This window comes from Crotalus tigris, unplaced genomic scaffold (assembly GCF_016545835.1).
Source record: "Crotalus tigris isolate CLP2741 ecotype Arizona unplaced genomic scaffold, ASM1654583v1 scf7180000017639.5415321, whole genome shotgun sequence".
NCBI lineage: Eukaryota > Metazoa > Chordata > Lepidosauria > Squamata > Viperidae > Crotalus > Crotalus tigris.
In genome coordinates this window covers 532,666-556,206 of record NW_024096532.1, presented here as the reverse complement: position 1 = coordinate 556,206, position 23,541 = coordinate 532,666, and the positions used below count along the sequence as shown (strand labels likewise).

At 42.7% G+C, this 23,541-nt stretch overlaps 1 protein-coding gene across 11 annotated transcripts in view; it reads right to left on the bottom strand.

Annotated features, from left to right (window-relative positions):
* Positions 1-23,541, bottom strand: part of LOC120304436 (myosin-10-like) — a 76,970-nt gene that overhangs the window by 18,951 nt on the left and 34,478 nt on the right. For all 11 annotated transcript variants that reach the window (XM_039334976.1, XM_039334978.1, XM_039334981.1 and 8 more), the window contains 18 exons: positions 22,664-22,857; positions 21,899-22,020; positions 21,427-21,496; positions 21,148-21,308; positions 19,177-19,285; positions 18,007-18,138; positions 16,328-16,534; positions 15,323-15,460; positions 13,173-13,296; positions 12,670-12,841; positions 9,979-10,191; positions 9,685-9,829; positions 8,781-8,987; positions 7,849-7,953; positions 6,248-6,400; positions 5,540-5,788; positions 4,050-4,262; positions 1,780-1,992 (listed from right to left, as the gene is read on the bottom strand). In XM_039334976.1, coding sequence (XP_039190910.1) covers positions 1,780-1,992; positions 4,050-4,262; positions 5,540-5,788; positions 6,248-6,400; positions 7,849-7,953; positions 8,781-8,987; positions 9,685-9,829; positions 9,979-10,191; positions 12,670-12,841; positions 13,173-13,296; positions 15,323-15,460; positions 16,328-16,534; positions 18,007-18,138; positions 19,177-19,285; positions 21,148-21,308; positions 21,427-21,496; positions 21,899-22,020; positions 22,664-22,857 — 2,927 coding nt within the window. The remainder of the gene's footprint in view (positions 1-1,779; positions 1,993-4,049; positions 4,263-5,539; positions 5,789-6,247; positions 6,401-7,848; positions 7,954-8,780; positions 8,988-9,684; positions 9,830-9,978; positions 10,192-12,669; positions 12,842-13,172; positions 13,297-15,322; positions 15,461-16,327; positions 16,535-18,006; positions 18,139-19,176; positions 19,286-21,147; positions 21,309-21,426; positions 21,497-21,898; positions 22,021-22,663; positions 22,858-23,541) is intronic.

The window sequence follows — 23,541 nt, the reverse complement described above, 5'->3', positions numbered from 1 at the left end:
CTCCTCTGTTTCTATATATATTATTTGGAATAAAAAAGACAATTTAATTAAAGTGTTTTTGTAAAAATGCTTAATCTATTTATATTTGTTAAACAGCCTCCATTTTCTTTCTCCTTCAGTTTCTTTTAATTTCTTGTTCCCCAGTTTTCAGCATTTCTCCTAACAGCTCTGTCATCTATTCTATCAATTCTTCTTCCTTGTCCTCAAATATGTTCTGAAGTCTTGAAAAGTAAAATGTCTTTCCCATTTCTGGTATTATAGCTGGGTCTTCCAAATTTTTATTTATCTGTACCTGTCTGTTGGTTTCTTCTTTCAAACTCTCCATCTTTATATCAGTTTCCTCTATTTTTTCTTCTGGTTTCTGAGTTACTAGTTCATTCTTTATGGTCATTTTCTGAATGTTTTTTGCTTGTAAGTTTAAGTTGGAGAGTTGCTCATTTATGTTATTTAATTTTTTTAGTCTCCTCATAATTTAAAACAATTGTCTCTTGAACTGATTTCAACATGGAAATAATTTCTTTCTGAAGTCCATTTACACTTTCTTATTGATTATCCATGTTTTTTCCAAAGAGAAATATTCCAGGAGCAACTTTCCCACTGTTTCCTAATATTTCTTGATAATTCTTGAAACTAAAAGTCAGTCAATATTTGTAATCCAGGCCGGCCAATTCAGAATGGTTTATTGTCTCCTTCATGCAGATAAAACAGCCCAAGGATTTCCCCCACCTTTTCCCAGCTGCAGTCTGCAAAAGTGAAAGTTTCCAGGAACAACAAAGAGCCTTATCTATGTCTGGGCTTCCTGCCAAATTTTCTTTAAGCATAATAAATTGTAACGCCACGGTTCGCCACTAGATGTTGCTAACATCCATCTTCCAGCTTTTAAGTCCAAATTTATTTCACCAATTTCCCAAATATCTTTTCAAAAATAAGTCTTAAAAATATTTTTAGTCCCCAAATTTGTCAAAGCTATGTCTCTATATTAAATCCAAATTAATCTTGTAGTTTTCTCTAATTTCCCCCCAAGGAAAGTTATTCGCCGCTTCTCTCAAAATCTTTCAGAATTGATGTGGGCTAGAAATACTGTCAAATAAACTTAAACTGAATTTGCAGATGATTTAAAGAGCCACAAAAGGAGATTTTTACATCTACTGAGAGACAAACTTTGTCAAACGCAGGAAATAACGGCTTATCTTGCTGGCAACTTTCTTTTTTACAAGGTAAAGAAAAGCGCAAGAACAGCAATCATTTTAAATTGATACTAATCAAGAAGGAAGACTTAGTAAAGGATGTTGAATGAGTAAAAACTTGGGAAGTAATCATATAATGCTGGAGTTTTTGATTGTAAGGGAACTAAAATGAGCGTGGTTAGTAATAAGTTCATTAAAAGGAATAAAAAACAGATCTGCTGCTCAATGAGGATATGTGAACAGGTAGTACAGGAGAAGCAGATGTACTTTGGTTCAACCTTCCCTAGGAAATTGTAAAAGCAAATGAATGGATAGGATTGTAGTTTTGAGATTGCTAGAAATATGGTCAGGGAACACTTCTTTACTTTGCATGAACATCAAGTCAGTTTCTCCATCTGGGCAGCTATAAGATGTTTGGATTTCAACTCCCAGAATTATGGGAATTGAAGTCCATACATCTTAAAGCTGCCAAGTGGGAGAAACATTGCATGAAGCAGTTCCCAATCCCTCTTGTTGATCTTAATCACTTCTAGATCAGCAAAGACTGATCAGATTTGGGGGGCCACCCATCTCCCCCTCTCCTCCCTCCTACCTGCTTGCTGAGAAGTTTCTTCTTGTCATCATTGGCATCATCCCGGTTCTGCAGCTCCCTCTCATGTTGTGCCTTCAAAGCCTGCATATTGACCTCCAAGCGCAGCTTCCCGTCCTCTGCAGCCTGCAGCTCATCTTCCAGTTCCTCAAGCTGGGTTCGCATCTCTTGAACTTGCTGTTCCAAGGCCCGCTTGGAGCGTTCAAGCTCATGCACCTGATCCCAAACCAGAAGTGTCAGAAACAGAAGAATGACATGTATTTTTTACAGAAATAGGGGACGGGTGGGTAGGTTGCCTCAGAGAACGTTGACATATGGTGCCATCACAATGCCATTAGCTCCAGAGACCGATGGCCTGGAAACCACAATATTCTTGAATTACTAAATATCCAGAATTCTAAAAAGGTAAAAATCCCTTGGTAAGAGATGAATTATCTGTGGTCTACCTCATAAGACTGACAGCATTCTCCTTCAGGGTCAAAAGTACTAGGACAGGGGTGTTAAACTCAATTTCATTGAGGGCTACATCAGCATTGCGGTTGTCCTCGGGGAGGATGGGGGGTGGTGGCCAGGGTAAGTGCAGCCTACTGGGTAGGTGTGGCCTACTGGGTGGGCATGGCCAGCTCTACATCATTTGTGTCGAGGATGCCTGTGGGGGCCTGGGCAGGAGTAGGACACATCTGATGGTTTCTGGCAGAAGGGGGTGGGACCGGGGCAAGTACCAAGGCATGGTCCATTTCTTCATTCCTCATAAAGGGTGACACCTCCCCAGCATGCACCCAGGGGGTGAGGCCAATGGGCAGGGGCTGGTTCCTTGCTGTTTCCAGATGGCCTTGTGCAGTTAAGACTGAATGCATTTCAGCATAGATGACCGCCACAAAATTGTACATTGGCTCCCGGCTGGCCTGGGCCAGGGCCAAGGCAGTGTGGGCTGTTCCCTCACTGTTTCCAGGATGGCTTCGCGGGCCACATCCGGCCCCCGGGCCTTGTGTTTGACATGTCTGTACTAGGAGAATCCTTCTTTCATGACTATTATACAACGTTGACATGTCCCATCCATCGACCACAGAAACCTGTCTTCCTCAGAAGCGCCAATTATACTGTACCAGTGTTAAAGTAAATATTTAACTGGATATTTAACTGGATTATTAGAGCCCTAATGAGACCACACGTGGAATATGGCAATCAATTTTGGTCACCATACTACAAAAAGATGTTCAGACTTTGGAAAAAAATACAGAGAAGAGCAACTAAGATGATCAAAGGCCTGGAGACTAAAACATATGAAGAACGGCTGCAGGACTTGGGTTTGCCTAGTCTAAAGAAAAGAAGAAATAGGGGTGACATGATAGCAGTGTTCCAATATTTGAGGGACTGCCACAAAGAAAAGGAGTGCCACGTTATTCACCAGAGGGCAGGACTAGAAACACTGGTTGGAAACTGATCAAAGAGAGAAGCAACCTGGAATTAAGGAGAAACGTCCTAACCAGCTTGCCTCCAGAATTATGGGCGCGCTATCACTGTAAGAGACTGGAAAGCCACTTGTCTGAGATGGTATAGGTTCTCCTGCCTGAGCATAGGGCTGGACTAGAAGACCTCCAAGGTCCCTTCCAGCTCTATTCTATTCTATTCTATTCTATTCTATTCTATTCTATTCTATTCTATTCTATTCTATTCTATTCTATTCTATTCTATTCTTTTCCACTCCACTCCACTCCACTCCACTCCACTCCATCTCTATTCCATTCTATTTCCCTCAGAACAGGATTCAGAGAAGAAGAGCATTTTTCCCATTTCATCAAGGCTTTGCTGTTTTAATTCCAAGCCATCTAGAACTGTTTCCCTAATGAAATCAGAAGACAAGCGGATTAAATTTATTTACTTACATCCTGCCTTTACTATTTTTATAAATAACTTAAGGCAATAAACATACCTAAATCAGAAGACAAGCAGATTAAATTTATTTATTTACATCCCGCCTTTACTATCTTTATAAATAACTTAAGGCAGTAACATACCTAATATTTCTTCCTCCTCCTAACTTCCCCACAACAACAACTCTGTGAGGCAGGTTTAGCTGAGCGAGAATGACTGGCTCAAAGTCATTCAGCCAGTTTCATGTCTAAGGTGGACTAGAACTCTGTGTGTCCTGGTGATTTGGCCAATGCCAACCAACTGGCGTTCGGGCCTAAGGTGGAACTAGAACTAGAACCCTTGTTTCTTCCTCAGCACTTAACTGCTAGACCAAACTGGCTATAAATAAATAAACTTACATTTTTGCCAACATCATCCTTGGAGCTGACCAGGTCATCCATTTCTGCTCGCAGCTGCTTGTTCTGCCTCTCCAGCTCCTCCCTTATTTCTAGAGCCTCTTCCAAGGCACGGCTCAGGGACAACACCTTGGTCTCCTTCTCACGGGCATCAGCTTCTGCACGGTCCCTCTCCTCAGCATGGCGGGCTGAGATCAGCTTTTCCTCAGCCAACATCTGTCAAAAGCCCAAACGTGGCTTAGTAGTACATGTTCTTCACTAAAAATATGTGTATGAACACATGAACTGTTGCTACACAAGAAATTCCTGCTGTTTTCCTTTTCGGTTCCAATTTAATCATTGCAAAACTTTAGAACACCAAATTACAACTTTCTCTAGATCGATTTTATCCTTAATGATTTCATTCAAATTTGGAATATTTTTCTAGTTCTATTAATAAAGTAATTATTAACTGTCTGTACGGACCGTCCTCATTGAATGTCCACAATTGAGTTGGGTTGTAAATCCTTGCAATACTTAAACAGGTCACTATGTGAACTGACTGGGTTTTACAATCATTTTTATGACAGTTGTAAAGCAAGTAACCATGGCCATTAAGTGAATCACATGGCCATTAAGTGAACCGTGTAGTCACTAAGCAAATCCATTCTTCCAAATGGGTGTTTTTTATCGGAAGCCAGTAAAATTGACAGAAACTGGCAGAAAAGTAAAAAAATTGTGGTCACATGACTATGCAATGGTGCAACCAGCCATAACTTCAAGTTGGTTGCACGGGCCCAAGATTTAATCACATGACCATGGGGCAGGGTGGGGTAGTGCAGCAGTCATAACTTTAAGGACAAGTTGCCAGTAACTTTTTGGAGTCCTTCACAGCTTTGATTGTTAAGCAAGAACTGGTTCTTAAGCGAGAGCTATCTGTACAAATGGTTTGGATAGACAGAAATATTTTCATTGTTTTTCTTACACTTGCTTTTGTGTTACTGTTTTTTCTTCCCTTTGTAACTATGTTCAATATTTCTGATATGTTGTTTGCACTAGCAAAAAGACAAAATCAAACAAAACAAATTCAAGTAAACCAACCTTGGTTTCCCGTTCTTGAAGAAAGTGTGTGTGTGTGAATAAGTGAAGGGGTAGGGGGTTGGGGGGAAAATGGGAAGAGAGGATCCAAAATTTCCATATTAAATGGGGGGGGGCGTTATTTTTTTTCTCCCAAGTTTAACAATTTCATCAAATAAGCAGATAGGCAGCAAGGCCACTTGGCCTGAAGAGGCAGCTTAGTTATGAGGATGGTTGTGATGAAGATCTCTGAGAGGATAAGAAGGACATCTCATTACAAGGGAGTTAACCTCAGTTTATGGGGATAAACCCTTTTTATTTTAGAGAAACAAAAGGATTTAAGATCAGAATTCAAGGCAAGACTCCACCATTGTAGTGTATAAAGTGAAGAAACATAGTTCTGGGGAAAGACTTGATAGATGACACAAAGGCCTCACCTGATCAAATTTCTTCTGCTTTTTCTCGAGGGCAGAGACCACCTGGCGCTGTTGGTCAAGGGCCACGGTGACATCATCCAACTCCTGCTGCAGGCGGGTCCGCCCTTTCTCCAGCTTGTCACAGGCCTGAACCCGTTCGTCATAGCGCAAGGAGAGAGCCTCTAGTTCTTTGGTTGCCCGACGCCGAGCTTCCTCAATTGATTCTGCTACTCCAGCATCTTCCTCCAGTTTCTTTTTGGTCTCCATCACCTGGTAAGAAGGCCAAGAAAAATCACTCAGACTCTATCCATCTCCGCTACGAAAGACGCTGAGGGAATGGAAGCTTATTGCAGAACACAAAAGTCTGGTCCTCTCCTCCATGACCTTCATGATGTATCTCCATATGATGTCCTCACAGAACTGTTTTAAAATATAACCTTAGGGTGTTTTATCAAGAGGCAAGGAAAAGAGATTTGGCAGAACTAGGCCTGGAACCATATTTTCCTAATCAAACCCCTGAGGAAAAAAGAATAAGTTCTGATTGAGGAGAAAAGAGGAAGGAGGAGGAGGAGCTTTATTAAATCAAGTAGCCACATCAAATATGTAAAACGATACAAAAATGCATCGTTTGATATTTTCTCATTAAATTAGACCTTTTTATTTCCTTTGATGATGTTTTGCTTAGGTTGTGTTTCCTTCTGTGGCCATATCTTTCTCCTCCTACCCCACCTGCTGCTGCAGAGTCTGGATCTGGCGACTGAAGTTGGCCTTGGCAGCTTCTTCCTCCTCCAGCTGCTCTAGCAGAGCTCCTTTCTCCTCTTCCAGTTGCCGAACTCGAGAGCTCAGATTCAGCTTCTGCCTCGTCTCTTCTTGGAGTAATTCCTGGGATGAAAGGTGGGAGAGAAGGATAAAAAGTGTAAGTCAGAGATCTTATAGAGATCTTCCTCATAGGAATCAGATGACCATTCTCTCTCTCTACCTACCTACCTACCTACCTACCTATCTGTATCCCACTCCTATTATTTTTACAAATAATTCAAGGTGGTGAACATATCCAACACCTTCCTCCTGTTTTCCCCACAACAACAACTCTGTGAGTTGGGCTGAGGGAGAGTGACTTCCCAAAGTCACCCATCTGGCTTTCATGGCTAAGATGGGACTTGAATCTATGGTCTCCTGCTTTCTAGCCTGGTGCCCTAACCACTAGACCAGGGGTCTTCAAACTTGGCCCTTTTATGACTTGTGGACTTCAACTCCCAGAATTCCTCAGCCAGCAGCCAGTTTGAAGACCCCTGCACTAGACCATGGGTAGGCAACTAGTGCCCCTCTACAACCTGTGGACTTCAACTCCCAGAATTCCTGAGCCAGGCAAGTTCAGGAACATCTATAAAATTCCAAAATAACTTCTCTTTAGCAAGCTTTTAACAATGTTTCCATGTTACGCCTGGGACTATATGGAAACCTGAATCGGAAAGCAGAATGGGTGAGGATACATGCAAATCTCTTGAGAACTCTTTGAGCGATCTGGGGACTTGAAACCTGATGCTTTATCTCAGGAAAAGACATAGCTGCTTTTAAAGGGTTCATACGTGCTGTATGCAGGCTTCAAATCACATTTTGCATTTTAAACCCAGACCTCTGCATAGTTCTTTTACAACTAATTAGAAACTATTATTATTGAGTGTACTGGCCATAATCACATTTATGACCATGTTGCTTTTAATTGTTTTTATTATGGTATTCATATATAGCTTTTATGTTTTTATGTCTATCTATGCACTGTCCAGTGTCACTCTATGAGGGGTAGTCTCTATGATTGATACGTAAGTAAATAAATGTATTTCTTTATTTGCTAAGATTATTATGCCCCTAAATTCCCACGGGCTGTAAGGAGCTTAAAGACTACCACAAGGGATAGTAAAAAATAATTCCAACATATAAAAGCCCCCGAACCACCTTGTGGGAACAGATCAAACCTCAACGTACTCAAAATGGCCTCCTAATTAGTCAGGCCTTTATGGCCCTTCAGAAGCCAAAAATGTTGGAGAAGGACTGGATTCCTTGGATGCAATTCCTGAAGTAGCTGTGCCACAAGGGGAGATTTCAATGTGCTCATAGCTACATAGACAGGTATCTGCTATTTCACAAGCCCAAGCTATAAGTTAAAGTCCCTGTGGATGTTTTTCTCCTCCACTCTTTCTCTTGGCTTCCAAGACTCTCTCTGAAAATTCACCAAGAATCAAAGTACATATACTTTTACATCCTGATTCACAAACAAATGTAGTTCTCCCAGCTGCTGGGTTTCTTTCACTCCCGCCCTTCCTATGTACCTGAGTATCCTGCAGATGGGATTCAACACTAGCCAAGTCCTTGGCAAGCTTTATTGTCTTGGATTCTGCACTTCCCAAGGTACCAGAGACTCCATCAAGCTCATTCTTTCCAGGAGATGGAAACCCAAGGCAGATAGAAAAAAAACAAAAAAACAAATATGGAAAAATGAAAACGCATCCAAGAACATCAAATCATCAAATTCTCACAAATGGAAAGCTAAGGATAAAGGCAGAGCTTCATATAACATTCATTCCACCAAACATTCAAGGATGTGGCATCTGGCTCAGACGATATTTTGCGAAACTCATCTTTGAAGCATGAACAGTTCCCATGGTTCTGCAGAGAAGCCTGAAAATCAAACTAACCATGATTACTGAAGACTCGGAAAGTAGAGAAGACCGTGGCCATGGCTTCATAGCTTTCAGCCAGGGCTATATCAGGGATGCCCCTGGATACCACTTTTTCCCCCACTGTTTGCCAGCTTGCTCCCATGAATTCTGTTGATCATCCTCACACCTCTGCTGTTAAACATCAATCAGCTAACTAGCACTTCCCCTGTCATCTCACAGCTTCCATCATCTTTGTAGCAAAATTATGCAAAGAAAAAAAACCTTTGCATAACGAAAACTAAACATAGAATTCTGTGGGTTGCATGGCAGAAAATCAGCAAGGCACAGAAGGACATCTAGAGACATATAAGAGCCTGAAATAAAACTGGAAAGATGATTCCCATGACAACTTTCTGTAACCTCTGTGTCATGGTTCAACTCCTTTAATCGACAGTTAGGCTACGTGGTCAGGCTACAGAAGGATCCAAGGGTCCAAGGATCTAGGAAGTGCTTTGTGGATACAAGTACTTTGAAGCAGAACACAGCCATTCAACATTCAGTTCTTTTTTTTTTAATGCAGACTCACGAATGGGTTTACACACCTGCAGTTTCATCAGTCTGTCGGTGAGCTCAGACTTGACTCTTTCATTCTCAGCTGCCCGGAGTTGCAGTTCCTGGACTTGACTCTCCAGCTTCTTGCGCCGCTGCTCAGATTCCAGTCTGGATCCTTGCAGGATCTTCACTTCCTTCTGCATCTCTGCATTTTCCCCTTCCAAGACTTGCTTTGCCTTCTCCAGGGTAGTTTTGAACTAAGCAGAAAACAGAAGTAAACTGTGAGACATTTCCCTCCTCTCCTGCTCTCTGGCTCTAGCACCATTTATACTTCTTAGAGTAAATCCCGTTCTGGGCCTGACTTTCCACGTTGAGTAAGTCTCAAGCTGCATTTCCACACTTCTACAGATAGGCAGTCTTGACTCGCAACCATTTGTCTAGTGACCACACAGGATTATAATGGCACTGAAAAAAAGTGGCTTATGACCATTTTTCACACTGTTGCAGCATCCCCATGATCCCCATGTGATCAAAATTCAGATGCTTGACAACTGGCACATATTTATGATGGTTGCATTGTCCTGGGATCATGTGATCATTTTTGCAACCATCTGACAAGCAAAGTCAATGGGTAAGCCAGGTTCACTGAACAACGGTGTGTTGCTAACTTAACAACTGCAGTGATTCACTTAACAACTGTGGCAAGAAAGTTTGCAAAATGCAAAACTTTAACAACTGTCTTGCTTAGCAACATAAATTTGGGGTTCAATTGTGACTGTAAATAGAGGACTACCTGTACAAAAGGACTACAGCTCTACATTTAGGCAATAAATAGAGTAGGCAGTTCTGCACTGTCAGAACTACTACAGCTGAACCCATCAAGTCCTTAGAAACCCCCCCCCCCTTCTCACTTCATTCTAGCACACCTAGCAGGCTCCACGTCCGGCTACATACCCGTCGTGACTGCTCCAGCTGCTCTGACAGCTCCTCCAGAGCACTGGTGTGGCGCTGGCGCATGTCTACCACCTGTGCTTCATGTGCCTTGATCTCATCCTCAATGGTCTTCTTCAGCTCTGTCACCTCCAGCTCCCGTTTTGACCTGAGAGAGGAAGAGAACGGATAAATGAGCAAGGGGAGACAACCCGCTTCCATGGCATTTTTGGACTTATTGGTGAGGAACGAGGCTGTGTTCTGCACCCAGATGCCTCACCCGAGGTGCAGTAACCTCTGGCCATGTCCATCTTTTACCGTAGCTCTTGCTGTGTGGCTGTGGAATCCAGAGTGTCCTCCAGTTCTGTCTTTAGAGCTTCCAGCTCCTCCCCCAGGTCGCGCCGTTGTTTCTCAGCTTTGGCCCGGGCCATCTTCTCCGACTCCAGGTCCTCCTGCAGTTCTGATATTTGTGCTTGGAGCTCACGCAGGGACTTGAGCACAGCATTCTTCTGGGATGATTCGTCCTCCACTCTGCATGGTGAGTAAGAAGAACACGTCAAGGGGACCAAAGGAAGTAGGGATTAGTTGCAGCAAGGATCCAGGGAGAAGGAGAGCAGAGCCCAAAGACACCCCTTGTAGTCAAACCACCAGAAGTTCCCAAGATTCTCAGGAAGAAACCATGACATCACATAAGGATTGGGGAGTAGGCCTCTTATAAGTGATTAGTCCAAGAGTTCAGGCAATACATTTTATAATTTTCTCTATCTCTGATAATCAATAGCTTTCATCTTTTTTGCTCCAGAGCAGTGTTTCCTATCCTGACAACTTTAGAATATGTGGACTTCAACTCCCAGAATTCCCCAGCCAGGTGGTTGGGTGGGGTACTCTGGGAGTTGAAGTCCACACAACTTAAAGGTTGCTAACGTTGAAAAGTACTGCTTAGAGATTTCCAGTCTTTAGCAACATTAAATCCTCCCTCTAACCTATGTGAAAATTATCTTCAGAAATCTTGTTTATTCTATCAACAGGTTCTGTGATTGTTTATATAGTTTGGTAAAAATAACTATGTCACTGTTCTTTTTTCATAATTTTCATATCAGAAAAAGGAACATCAAAAGTAAGAAGTATTGGACCCTCTATCTGAGCCCCTGTGGGCTTTGCGGAAGATAAGAAGAAAGCCTACCACAGCTGGGAAGAAAGAGAAAAAAGATATTGTAACTATCAAGCACCACATAGCTTGGCAAGATCAAGGAAAGCAAGACCTACAGAGATTTTATGTGTCTTTAATGGTAGTCCTGGTATGAATATAGAATCTTGGAAACTTCAAAAGATTTTATAAAAGAATATACAGTTTATAAAGAATTTATTGAGGCATAGGTTCTTTGAATGACTTTACATATTATTTACTGGGTTTCTTGCCAAGTTGCCACAAGATAAACTATCAATGAACTCCTCTTCTGTTTGTTAATGGTTTATTACTAATTTCCCATTTGGCACATGCTCCACCTCCCCACAATCTCTCACAATTGCTTAGATCAATGTTTTTCAAACTTGGCAACTTTTAAGATGTGTGGACTTCAGCTCTTAGAATTTCCTAGCTGGCATGCTGGAAGTTGAAATCCATAGATCTTAAAGTTGCCAAGTTTAAAAAAAAAACACTGTTTTAGATATACATCTGAGACAAGGTTCATCTTGGCATTTTTCCAGTTTTCTCCTCTTCCCCCAATTTCCTATGAGGAAATCTTCTTCAGACTCTTGGCTTAATTAACTCACTCTCATAATCTTGATATCATGCTGTTACCTTCTGCATTGGCCCCAGAATTCCAGGAACTACCAATAAGGAGAATGCAACAAGATTCCCAAACAGATACATTGGCCAGTGCCAGAATTGATTAAGTAAAAAGCAGATGAGATGCCTTTTATAGTACATAATTAATTGCTGCACAACTGGTTTTTAAAAAAGTGAATTAAAGAGACAAGAATCTTTGAACTACATCAGAATTGCATGGAGAAGAAGGAATGGAAGAGTCAGTTTGGTGTAATGGTTAAGGGGTTGCCCTAGAAATCAGGAGACTGAGAATTCTAGTCTCACCATAGGCAGGAGAGCCGGCTGGATTATTTGGGCCAGGTACTGTCATGGTTGTTGTAGTGGGGAAAATGGGAGGGAAGAATATTAGGTATGTTCATCACCTTGAAGCATGTATAAAAAAGGGAGCATAAAAATCTAATAATAATTTATAACAGCTACCACTTGTTCCTCCTCAGATTAGTACCCACTGCTATAAAAATAAATTAAGGCAAGTTATATAGTTAACTACCATAAACACACCCTGTTTTCTGTAATACCAGGTTGTATATTATAGATAGTAATATACTATATTATTGCTAATAACAAGGTTTTGTTGATGGTTACTCTGAAAACTCACATATCGTACAATCTCTTCTGGCAGCACAGAAAAAAACAAATCTCAGAATATTCAATACAATTGCCTGAATGAGTTTCTCTTTTGGAAGTATACAGATATAGAGGGAAATCTGGATGGGGTTTCCCTTCCTTCCCTTTCTCTACTCCATCTCCCTTGCAAATTGTTTCTTCGAAAGCCATTCACGTATATTCCAAATGACCTGAATGTTGCTGCCATCTGTTTTGATCCTTAGGCTTGAGATGGGCCTTCTCAATGTTCCTCCTGGATATTTATAGCGTAGCTTGAAAAAAGCCCTGCATTGATCTCATCTCAACAGAAGCTACACAAATTGTTACCATTAAATTGTTATCAGCATGTCACACATTTCGAACGAAAAAAAGAGAGGTCCTTGTGGAGTAGTGTTTCCCAACCTTGGGCGTTTTAAGATGGGTGGACTTCAACTTCCAGCAAAACTGGCTGGGGAATTCTGGGAGTTGAAGTCCACCCATCTTTAAATGATTAAGGTTGGGAAACTGTTGTAGGGAACCTCTGGGTTGCTTCACTGTGTGTCTTTTCCTCCAGGAGAAAGAAGGAACATGCTTACCTGGCCAAAGCTGCCTGCAGCTCAGCCTCTTTCTTTGCCAGTGCTTGGCGGAGCTCTTCCAGCTGCTGTTGCAGTTCTACCAGCTGCTCCTGCAGGTCGCCTGCCTCCCCGTCCAGCTTCCGTTTCAGCTTCTCCAGCTCCTGGCGGCCTTTTTCTTCCTTCTTGAGTCGATCTGGAAAGATGAGAAGAAAGAGAAATGGGAAAAACCAGGCAAGAGAAAGGACCCCACTGCATTTTGGTGCACAATCACATGCCTAGGAATATTAGATGCCTGGGACCAGAATTGCTCTATGTCTATGGGAAATGGCCCCTCTAGAATCCTCTTCTCTATCTTCCTACTGTAGAGGCTCTAGTCTAGGAGTATTTTACATGCAAGTCATGAGATAGTGGCTTAGGTGCCAAGGGATGAGGAATGGGCGATGTCTACTTTGCCAGCCCAAAGATCCATACTAAATATAATCTGGGTAGCTGATCACTGCAGACTGCTCTGTTCTCTGGCATACCTTCCATGTCGGCGATGACAGCTTCGTATTTATTGCGCAGTTTGGTCAGGCTCTTCACCTTCTCTTCCTCTTCTGCCATATGAGAAGAGAACTCTGATAGGCGTTCCTCCACCAGCTTCCTCTCCTAGTGGAGGCAATAACCAGAAAGGGAAGAGAATATATGAGGTTGGGCAGCTGGAAAACAAAATCTGGGTACCCCACCATGCCTCTTATTGGTCAATGTCCAGGTTCTTTATTGGTCTCCAGTTTCTTAAATGCAGCTTTCATCTCCCTTGCCAGGCTTTCAGTAACTATACAGAAGATTTACCCGCTAGCTATTACAGTGATGGCGAACATTTTAGAGACTGAGTGCCCAAACTGCAACCCAAAACCCACATGCATCGTCGAGTGCCGGGTGGGTGTGGCCCATTAGGTGGGTGTGGCCCATTGGGTGGACATGGCCAATTGGGTGGGCATGGCTGCAGTGGTAATGGCAGACTGGGCGGGACTAAAAAGTTCAATCAATCAATTCCAACTTTGCAAGATCTTTTTTTTCCCGTGAGAAGTTGAAATTGACTGATTGATTGAACCTTTTTTTTTTTTTTTTTTTTTGCACAGGGCGCTGGAGGCCTAAAGCAAAAAGGTTTTATAAAACCCAGCTGAAGGCCTAGGGCTGGGGCGACGGTATGCGTACCCACAGAGAGGGCTCTGAGTGCTGCCTCTGGCACCCGTGCCATAGGTTCACCACCACTGAGCTATTATGTCTAGCAGTTATGAGAATTGTAGTCTATCATGTTTGAAGGTGCAGAAGAGTTAAGGGATTTGTTGTCTCCAGGGGCATACCATGCTGCACTAGCAGTAATGGTTTAAGTTCAGGCACCTTAAAGATTGCTTCCTCTAATATCATCCCATTCCCGGTTTCAGATCAGGTGGGAAACCATGTCTATGGTCCCACCAGTAGTCTGGTTCATAGCACAATGGCCTGGACTAGGATCTTGTCATGACAGTACTCCAGTTATGGAATCTTCTCCCAAAGAGATGTTCATGAAATGATCTTCTCTCATAAAGCAACTAAAAATAATCCTGTTTGTTCAAATACCCAGCTAGGTAGCAGTAACTAACCAACTCTTTCTGATCTAGGAAAGTTAAATAGGGATACTCCTTGTTACTATAGCACAGTGGTTCTCAACCTGTGGGTCGGGACCCCATTTGGGATCGAACGACAATTTCACGGGGGTCACCAAACAACACAGTCCGCCATTTTTTTCCCCCTTTTCCTTGGCTGTGCTACTCCCTTTTATTCTATTGGCTTTTGAAAGCCAATAGGAATTGCCCAGGCTGTCTCTGCCCTGCTGAGCCCGCCAAAAGCCCCATTCTGCAAACGGTGCTGCACCAGTTGAGTAGTCCTCGACTTACGACCGGTTGAGTAGTCCTCGGCTTACGACCGGTTGGGGGGTCACGGCATTAAAAAGGTTGAGAACCACTGCTATAGCATTTGGAACAACAGGCCATCCAGAAATTCAAAAGATAAAGGCCAGCTTGGGAAGTTTAAAAAAAAAATCCCAAAAGGTACTCATGGCAAACAACACAGATGTGTCCATGAAGTCATCAGGAACTGAGCTCAACCAAAGGAGAGCTTCTTTTATTTACGGTTTAGGCCAGGGGTCTTCAAACTTGGCCATTTTATGACTTGTGGACTTCAACTCCCACTATTCCTCAGCCAGGCACGCTGGCTGAGGAATTCTGGGAGTTGGAGTCCAAAAGTCATAAAAGGGCCAAGTTTAAAGACCCCCGGTTTAGGCATTTAGAGGTTAAAAATTACTCTACGACCAGACTGCCGTTAATTTTGTCATTGTTTTGTTTTGGCTTTTTACTTATGAATTTTTTTTGGATGTATGTATATACTCTTTTGGTTTTCTTTAAGATTTTGCCACCTTCTCTTGTAAACTGCTCTGGGCTTCTTCAAGGAGAAATAGCAGAAGCAAAATAAAATGGAAATAAACAAACAAACAATACCAATCGGGTGTAAATTGCCTTCCTTTTCTAGCACCTATCAGTCTGGATGACCAAAGAGAAACCCCGTATTTATGAGGAGAGCCCACATAACAGAAAGCACACTCCCGCACATATTTATTTCCCTCCATGGCAAAAATGGAACGCCCGCAACTCACTTTATGCAACTTTGAGTTTTGGTCTTCGAGCACCAGCAGATCTTCTTCCATCTTTTTCAGCTTGGCTTCTGTGCTAACTTTCTCCAGTTGCAGCTTTTGCCGAGCAGCCTCTTCTTCCTCCAGTTGCTCTTCAAGGTCCTAAAGAACCATGAAATACCCAATGGGTCAAAGGGATGGCAACACTTCTGAATCAAGTATTGGGTTTTTCTAGATAAACAGCAAGCTTAGTAGAACTTTCTAAACTCGTGGTGGTATTTATTCCGTTGAAGAGCTAAAATCATGTTGCGTTATCACCTTTTCTCCATGGGTGACCTCCAAATGTGTTAAGACCAGTGCTTTTTTTCTTAAAAAAAAAAAAGGTGCCAGAATTCACACACATCATACAACCCGCCTTGCCTACCCTACAAGGTTCCATCCAAAAAAGGTGCCAGAATTCTGTTCTGGGTGTTCTATGAGGGAAAAAAGCCCTAAGACCAACATTTTCAAAATCCTCTGGCCAACATAGTTACTGGCCACATTAGCTGAGGACTGTTGGGAGTTTAGTACAACATACATTTGGAAAGTATGAGGTGGGGAAGGCTGGATTAGAGTACAGGACAAGATCTGGTTCAAAATCTTTCTTAGTCCTAAATTCAGTGGATAACTATGAAACAGTTTTTTTATCTAACCTCACATTGCTTGCGAAAATACGAACTTCACCATGTGCTTTGGAAGAAAATGTCATTTATATCCTACAAAGCTTATCTAAACAAATACTTTTTGTCACCTTCTCAGAAAGGGCCTGAACCAAACAAAACTTTCTAGAAAAAAAGTTTCAGATGCTCAATGCCAGCATGAAAAAAAAAAATCCTGTGCTATGTAATGAATGATCTACATAAGATTATGGTTGTATGTGCTGAGTGTTCTGCCACTGGAAGACTGACCTCTCAATCAACCTTACAAAATCAGGCAGGACTAGCGACTTCTATGACTGCACCTCTTTTTTAGCCAAGAGGGTTTCCATACCTGAACGTGCTGTTGCATCTTCTTCTTGTCCCCCTGTAGCTGCTGGCATCGCTCCTCCTCCTCCTCCACCCGTGACTCCAACTCATGCAGGATGTCCTCCAGTTCTTGCTTCCGAGCTGCCAGCCGGGCCCGCATCTCTTCTGCTTCAGCAAACAGCTCCGTCTCAGCCTGCAGCTGCTCAGCCAGGATGGCCTTCTCCTCGGAAAGCTGCCACAAAAGTAGGATCAAGAGAACTGAATGTGAGGTTCATGAGCGCTCTTCTTCAGAGCACCACAACGGATGGAGCTGCCCCATGATTTAAGCATCTTGGGTGAAGGTCTTCCTCTCCCTCGTTTCCTGAGGTTCTTTTACAGGTTATCCTCGACTTATGACTGGTTACTTAGCAACCATTTGAAGTTGTGAAGACCCACCTCGGAGCTACTTAAGATCTGGATTCAAAGTTCCAATGGTTGCCTCCCACATGTGACCAAACTTCAGGTGCTCAGCTTCACAGACACATTTACAGCCAGGTGATCATGTTTTACAACAGTTTGCCAAAACCGATACTTACTTCCAGTTTTGGGTGAAGCCATACCTGTACGGAACTACGGGTTCAATTAACAACCTTCACAAAAAAGGTTGTAAAATAAGGTTGGTCATGTAACTATTTTACCACTGTTATGACTCACAACATGATAGGCAGGCTCCATTATGGACATAAGTCAAGGACTACTTTGACATGATTGATTAGGGGACTGGAGGCTTGATTAGGGGACTAAAGGCTAAAACATATAAGGAACGGTTGCTGGAATTGGGTATGTCTAGTTTAATGAAGAGAAGGACGAGGAGGGATATGATAGCAGTGTTCCAATATCTCAGGGGTTGCCCCAAGAAAGAGGGAGTCAAGCTATTCTCCAAAGCGCCTGAAGGCAGGACAAGAAGTAACGGATGGAAACTAATCAAGGAGAGAAGCAACCTAGAACTAAGGAGAAACTTCTTGACAGTTAGAACAATTAACCAGTGGAACAACCTGCCTCTGGAAGCACTGAATGCACTAACACTGGAAGTTTTTAAGAAGAGACTGGACAGCCATTTGTCTGAAATGGTGTAGGGTTTCCTGCCTGAGCAGGGGGTTGGACTAGATAACCTCCAAGGTCCCTTCCAACATTATTATTATTATTATTATTGTTGTTGTTGTTACTACTACTACTACTACTACTACTGCTGCTACTAATATTACTACTACTACCTGTAAATTGGAAATGCTGCATGGAAAATCAAGCTAGGGTTCTGCTACCTCTTAGAGACCCCTTACGGAAGACACTGGAAAGAGAGTCTTTGGAATACAGGCACTGAGAGCTAGGCTGAGAAAATGGAACATAACTCTCCAATGATGAGGGCTGATTCAGAAAAAGGGAAGTGAACAATCAAGATCAGGGATAATTAAAGTAATTAGCATAATGGAGCAGACATCCAGTGCCAAATGCTACTAGAATCTAGTGAGAAGTTTCCTGGCAAACCAAAAGAAACTTAGAACAGCTCAGCAATCCTAGCGGAAGAAAGATAGGAGGCTGTAAGAAGAACAATCCCATAGATCAGGAAGAAAAGTGACAAAGGAATGGATAAAAGCTCCAGCTGTAGGAAGACCACAATTGTGTGCTGGAGGGAAGGATGGCTGGTTCTCCATTATTCCTATTTACCTGTTGGTATTTGTTTTCTAGTTCCTTAAGGTCCAGTTGGGTTTTTGTGTGCTTCTCTTGGACCTTCTGTAGTTCTAGTGCCTTCGCTTGCATCACCTCATCCTGGCGTGTCACCTGCAACAGGGGCTTCACCTGGAAAAAAAACAAGTGTTGAGGAAATAAGACTGAGAGAAGTTGTGCAAAATTTCAGTCTTGTAAGCTTGTTGTTGTTGTTAACTGCGAAGTCGTGTCCGACCCATCACGACCCCATGGACAACGTTCCTCCAGGTCTTCCTGTCCTCTACCATTTTCTGGAGTCCATTTAAGCTCACACCTACTGCTTCAGTGACTCCATCCAGCCATCTCATTCTCTGTCGTCCCCTTCTTCTATTGCCCTCAATCTTTCCCAGCATTAGGCTCTTCTCCAGTGAATCCTTCCTTCTCATTAGGGGGCCAAAGTACTTGAGTTTCAACTTCAGGATCTGGCCTTCTAAGGAGCAGTCGGGGTTGATCTCTTCTAGGACTGACCGGTTTGAACGCCTTGCAGTCCAAAGGACTCGCAGGAGTCTTCTCCAGCACCATAGTTCAAAGGCCTCAATTCTTTGGCACTCAGCCTTTCTTATGGTCCAACTTTCACAGCCATACATTGCAACTGGGAAAACTTGTAAGCTACCCAAGCTTATTTCCCTTCTGACTAAATTTCATGACCAGAAGGGAGGTGGCGGAGGGGTAGGGAACTGTGCAAAACTGTCTTTTACACAATGGCTTTTCCAGATATTTTACTGGCTTTCCCCTACACTCGCAAGCTGGATTTCCACTGCCTCCTTCTGAGATTTTTCTTCTAACTTCCCAGTCTAGCATAGTTACCATATTAAAAATGTTCCTTTCTATGCAATCCGTGAAAGGAGAAAATAGTCCTATCCCAGGAACCTTATATTTGGGAGGAATGACTTGTGGCTCTATAAATCTGTGAGATGTTCAATCTGCTTCAATTTAATAGAAGTGAAATAGCTAGCACAACTTCCCATCTGTCCCTCCCTCCCTCCATTATTTTGAAGCCACTCAAGACTCTTTCTAGAAACCCAGCCGTTCCTGTCTGCTTTCCCACTTTTCACCACCCGATAGTGGAATGGTTAAGATCTCCTATCTAATAACAGATGGCTTTTTCCAGGTCTAACCATTTTGACCCACCTTGGTAAACAGACGCCACCACTGCCAATGGCGCAGTTTGAGGTAGGCTGCACAATTGCGTTGCATAACTTTGAGGGCGCTCATCTGCTGCTGCTTTTTCATGAAAGCTCTAGGAGATGTGGGGAAAAGAAGACGATCAATGAGTCTCATGATTACCACACCGACAGCCATGTTTAGGAAACTAAATGTGCCTATTCCTACCACAACTTTCCTTGCCTCTCTCTCCTATGCCAAAAGAAAAAGTCCATGTAATTTATATTTTATACAGGCTGAAGATTTTAAAAAAAGAAAAAGGGAGAGGAAAGCCAATGGGGATGGGTTATAGGGAGAATTAAATATACTACGTGTGATGCTTGACTGTACTGGAGTCTGCCCATCACAGTCAAAAGTTGTGAAGGGTGTAAATCGGGTCACCTGTACAAACGATTCTATTTTATGACCTTTTTACAGTGGTTGTTAAGTTAGCCCCATGGCCGTTAAGTAAACCAATGCTTTGGTATGGGCCAATTTTACTGAAAACCAGAGGTAAATACTGGTTATCTGCAAAAACGTCGTAAAACATGGTCATGTGACCATAGAATGCTGCAAATAACTGTAAATGTGGGCTGGTTGCTGAGCACCTGACAGGAGTCACATGACCATGGAAGTGTGGTCATCAGAACTTGGAATCAGGTTGTAAATACACCCAGGGAGGTCAGTTGTAACTTCAAACAGTTGCTAGGAGACCAGTCGGGAGGTCAAAGGCTACCTGTAACTATATCTGTTAAGTTATCAGTTAAGAGGATTTTATCTTTTAGGGCAGAGCTTTTCACCCACCGTACCACTTTTAGGATATGGCAACATCAGAGTACCACCAGTCGCCTAGCAAGGTGTCAAAAACCTGATGACCCCTCCCCCAAAAAGAAAAAAATTGATAAAGTACAAGTAGTCCTCAACTTACAACAGTTCGCTTAGTGACTGTTCAAAGTTACAATGGCACTGAAAAAGTGCCCAAGCCACAGCTAAGCAAGACACCTACCTGCCCAACCAGTGGTGCTCTTCCTCCTGTCCAAGGTTTTCATTATTGTGAGCATTTCTGTTGAGGATTGGCAGTGGAGGTGGGGTGGCGGGTGTTTGGTTTTTATTCCCCCCTGTCTGCTGGGTGGTTGCAGCAGGTTTTGGTCACTTCACATGACTCTGGGACACTGTGACTGTTATAAATATGAATCAGTTGCCAAGCATCTGAATGTAAATCATAAGACCCTGGAGATGCTGCAACATTCCAGCTGATCGGCGCTTCTTCTGGGCTCAGCAGAAGCGCCAGGATCAGGGCCGAGCTCCAGCTGGAGCCTGGCGCTGATCCTGGTACTTCCACTGAGCCCTGACAGCCCCGAAGCGCCGATCAGCTGGAAAGCGGTACTGATCCTGGTGCTTCCGCTGAGCCCTGACAGCCCTGCAGCTCCAGCCATCTCTCGCTTAGGCTTGTGAGGTGCTGCCACCGGTTCAGCTCATTCTCCTCCCCCGTTACCACTTTTCTAGCATGGTCACGTACCACCTGCCAGGTGCCAGTGTACCACAGGTGGTACCCGTACCACTGGTTGAAAAGCCCTGTTTTAGGGGACAGTTGTATCATGTCTTCTTCAGGAAACTGTGGGTTTTCATCTGCTACCAGACTTATTTATTTATTAAACTTATATCCCACCCATCTCACCAGAGGCAACTCTAGGCAGTTTACAATCATTCAAACTTCAAATATAACAGCTTAATAGGCATTGCCAATGGTTAGAGCTTTCCCCCTCCACCCCCAGCTTCACGCCTATGATACTCCCAGTTCAGTCTCATATTTAAAAGATAATCAAATAACAAGGCAGGGAGAAGTTATAATCTTGAAGTTCAGGAAGTTGGATGCCATCAACATAGGGAAGTCTATTTTAGATCCTTCTGTCCATGCTTTTAGATCCACGTCATAATTCAACCCCGCTCAGTGCTCACTTGCGTGCTAGGTATCCCCTGGCCGCTGCCTGGAAAGACACGATTATATCAGTAATCTTCAGATCTCGTTCCTCTTCCAGGTGAGCCAAAACACCAGCCCGGAAGAAGATCTTACTCTGGCCAATGCGGTAGAGATTAGGGTCCAGCTCCAAAGCCTTGATCTGGAATGACAAAAAGGCAGAACAGATGAGGATGAGGGACCTACTCAAACCACTCTGGGAATGAACTAGTTTAGCCCAGATTGCCTTGATTGTTTTAACAAGCAAACTTCCCACGTACCATACGCTCACAGGCCTGTTTTCCATCCATGAAGCCTTTGGGAATGGCATTTGGTGTCAGGATCTCATATCTGTTGAGGAATATGGGGAAACCAAGGAGTTAAACATTTAGTGACATTTAGCCACATTGCCTACAATTTATTTCTATTCCTTTGATTTTTATTTTATTTTTTTTCTACACAAACTCAATTGAGGGGTTTGTCTTCCATTTTAACAGCCACAACAGCCTACTATCAGTGGGATGAGAGACAGCAATCTTCCTGGGCCAAATCCAACATTTTAATATTTCACTCTGGCACACAGCAAAATATGAGCTACTCAGGCCTGACTATCAACTGCAAGTCACAAGTAACATCTCCAAATTCAAAGAGCATTAAGGCTGAAGATCAAATCCTAAATGACTGAGAACTGTTTTGAACTTTCTTCCTGCATATGTCTCCTTTTGCTGAGGATCCATCACCAAAATGCTGTACCTTTGGCGGAATTCCTGAAAGATAATACGATTAGGGAATCCCTGGCGGCAGATGCGAATTCCCTCAAGGACTCCGTTGCAGCGCAGCTGGTCCAGTACTAGATGTGGCTCCAGTTTTCCAGCCTATAATGGGTGTCAAGAGAAGGACATGTGAGAAAAAGGCCACAGGAGCCACAACAGGATCTGTCCTGAAGAATCTGGATGGGAATTCCTCAGCACTCTAAAGTCAGTCACTAACAATATCGCTTCTTATTTTTCTTATTTCTTTTTCACATTTATTGTCAACTTTTTTGCAGATAGCTCAAGCCATGCTGCTCACATTCATAACAATTTTGCGAGAGCAATGAGGCTGAAGATACATGGCTGATTAGTTCTGTAGAATGGCATGGCTGAGTGAGAATTCAGCCCTAGGCTTCCTTTGATTCATATTCAATATTCTCATATTGTATCATCTACATTCTTTTACACTCAGAGGACACACACAATAGTTTTCAACCTGAAAGGGGGGGGGAAAGCCTTCACATGTCTGAGTAACAGGGGAGATCTTAAGGCCATATTGTATCACCTACATTCTTTTAAATTCAAAGGTCACACGCAATAGTTTTCAATACAAAAAAAAAAAAGAAAGAAAGCCTTCAGATGTCTGTATAACAGGGGAATTCTTAAGGTCTTTTGATCTGTCTAAGAAAAAGGAACGGTCAACATTTTTCATGGCTTCCTTCAGATAAGGAATGAATGGATCCCAGGCCCCAAAGCTCCCACTTACTCTTTTCTCATGGTTGGGTATGATGCACCGCACAAAGTTGGGGTTGGTGTTGCGCAAGGTTGACATAAGTTTGGAGAGAGACTCCTTATACAGTTGTCCTACAGTCCGGAACATTCCTTTCTTGGTCTTGTAGGAGGAGCCAAAGGTCAGGTCTCCCATCCCGCTTACTTGATCCAAACCCACAATCCGATCCACTAGGGAGAGGAAGAAAAGGCTTTTGATCTTTCCATCCCATTCCCCATACTGAAATTCCAATAACGTGTATTTCCTCAGTTTCTAATCTCCATCTCAAGTAAACATATATCTGTGAGAGTTACCCTGTGGGGAGCAGAAGTTACCCAATTATTAAATTATAAGATAATCTTTATTGTCATTTTTTTTACTGTGGGCACATTGGCGCACATTAAAAAATGAAATTTAGTTGCTTGCTCTCCAAAGTGTACACATACCTTACACACATTTAAACATGCTAGATACAACATATGTATAAATCTTCACCCTTGCATATAAATAACATACAAATGTTAATCACTGACCATCTTGAATACATTATGGAAAGAGGAAGCTTTAGAGGTTCAGAAGGTTAATGTTCTTCTTCGGATACTTTTAAAACTGCAGGACTAGATAGAATATGCAGATAGTTTGGGTGGGGCCGGGGCAACACGGCCACATCAAACCTTCCCACATTTCTTTGCAACTTCCAGAATGGATGAAGGGACTGGAGAATTTTAAGCAGTGTTTTTCAACTTTGGCAACTTTAAGAACACTACACTTGATCTTAGTCAAAAGGCCAAAAAGCAATGGCAACTTTAAAATGTGTGGACTTCAACTCCCAGAATTCCCTAGCCAGTAAACCTGGGACTTCTGGGAGTTGACAT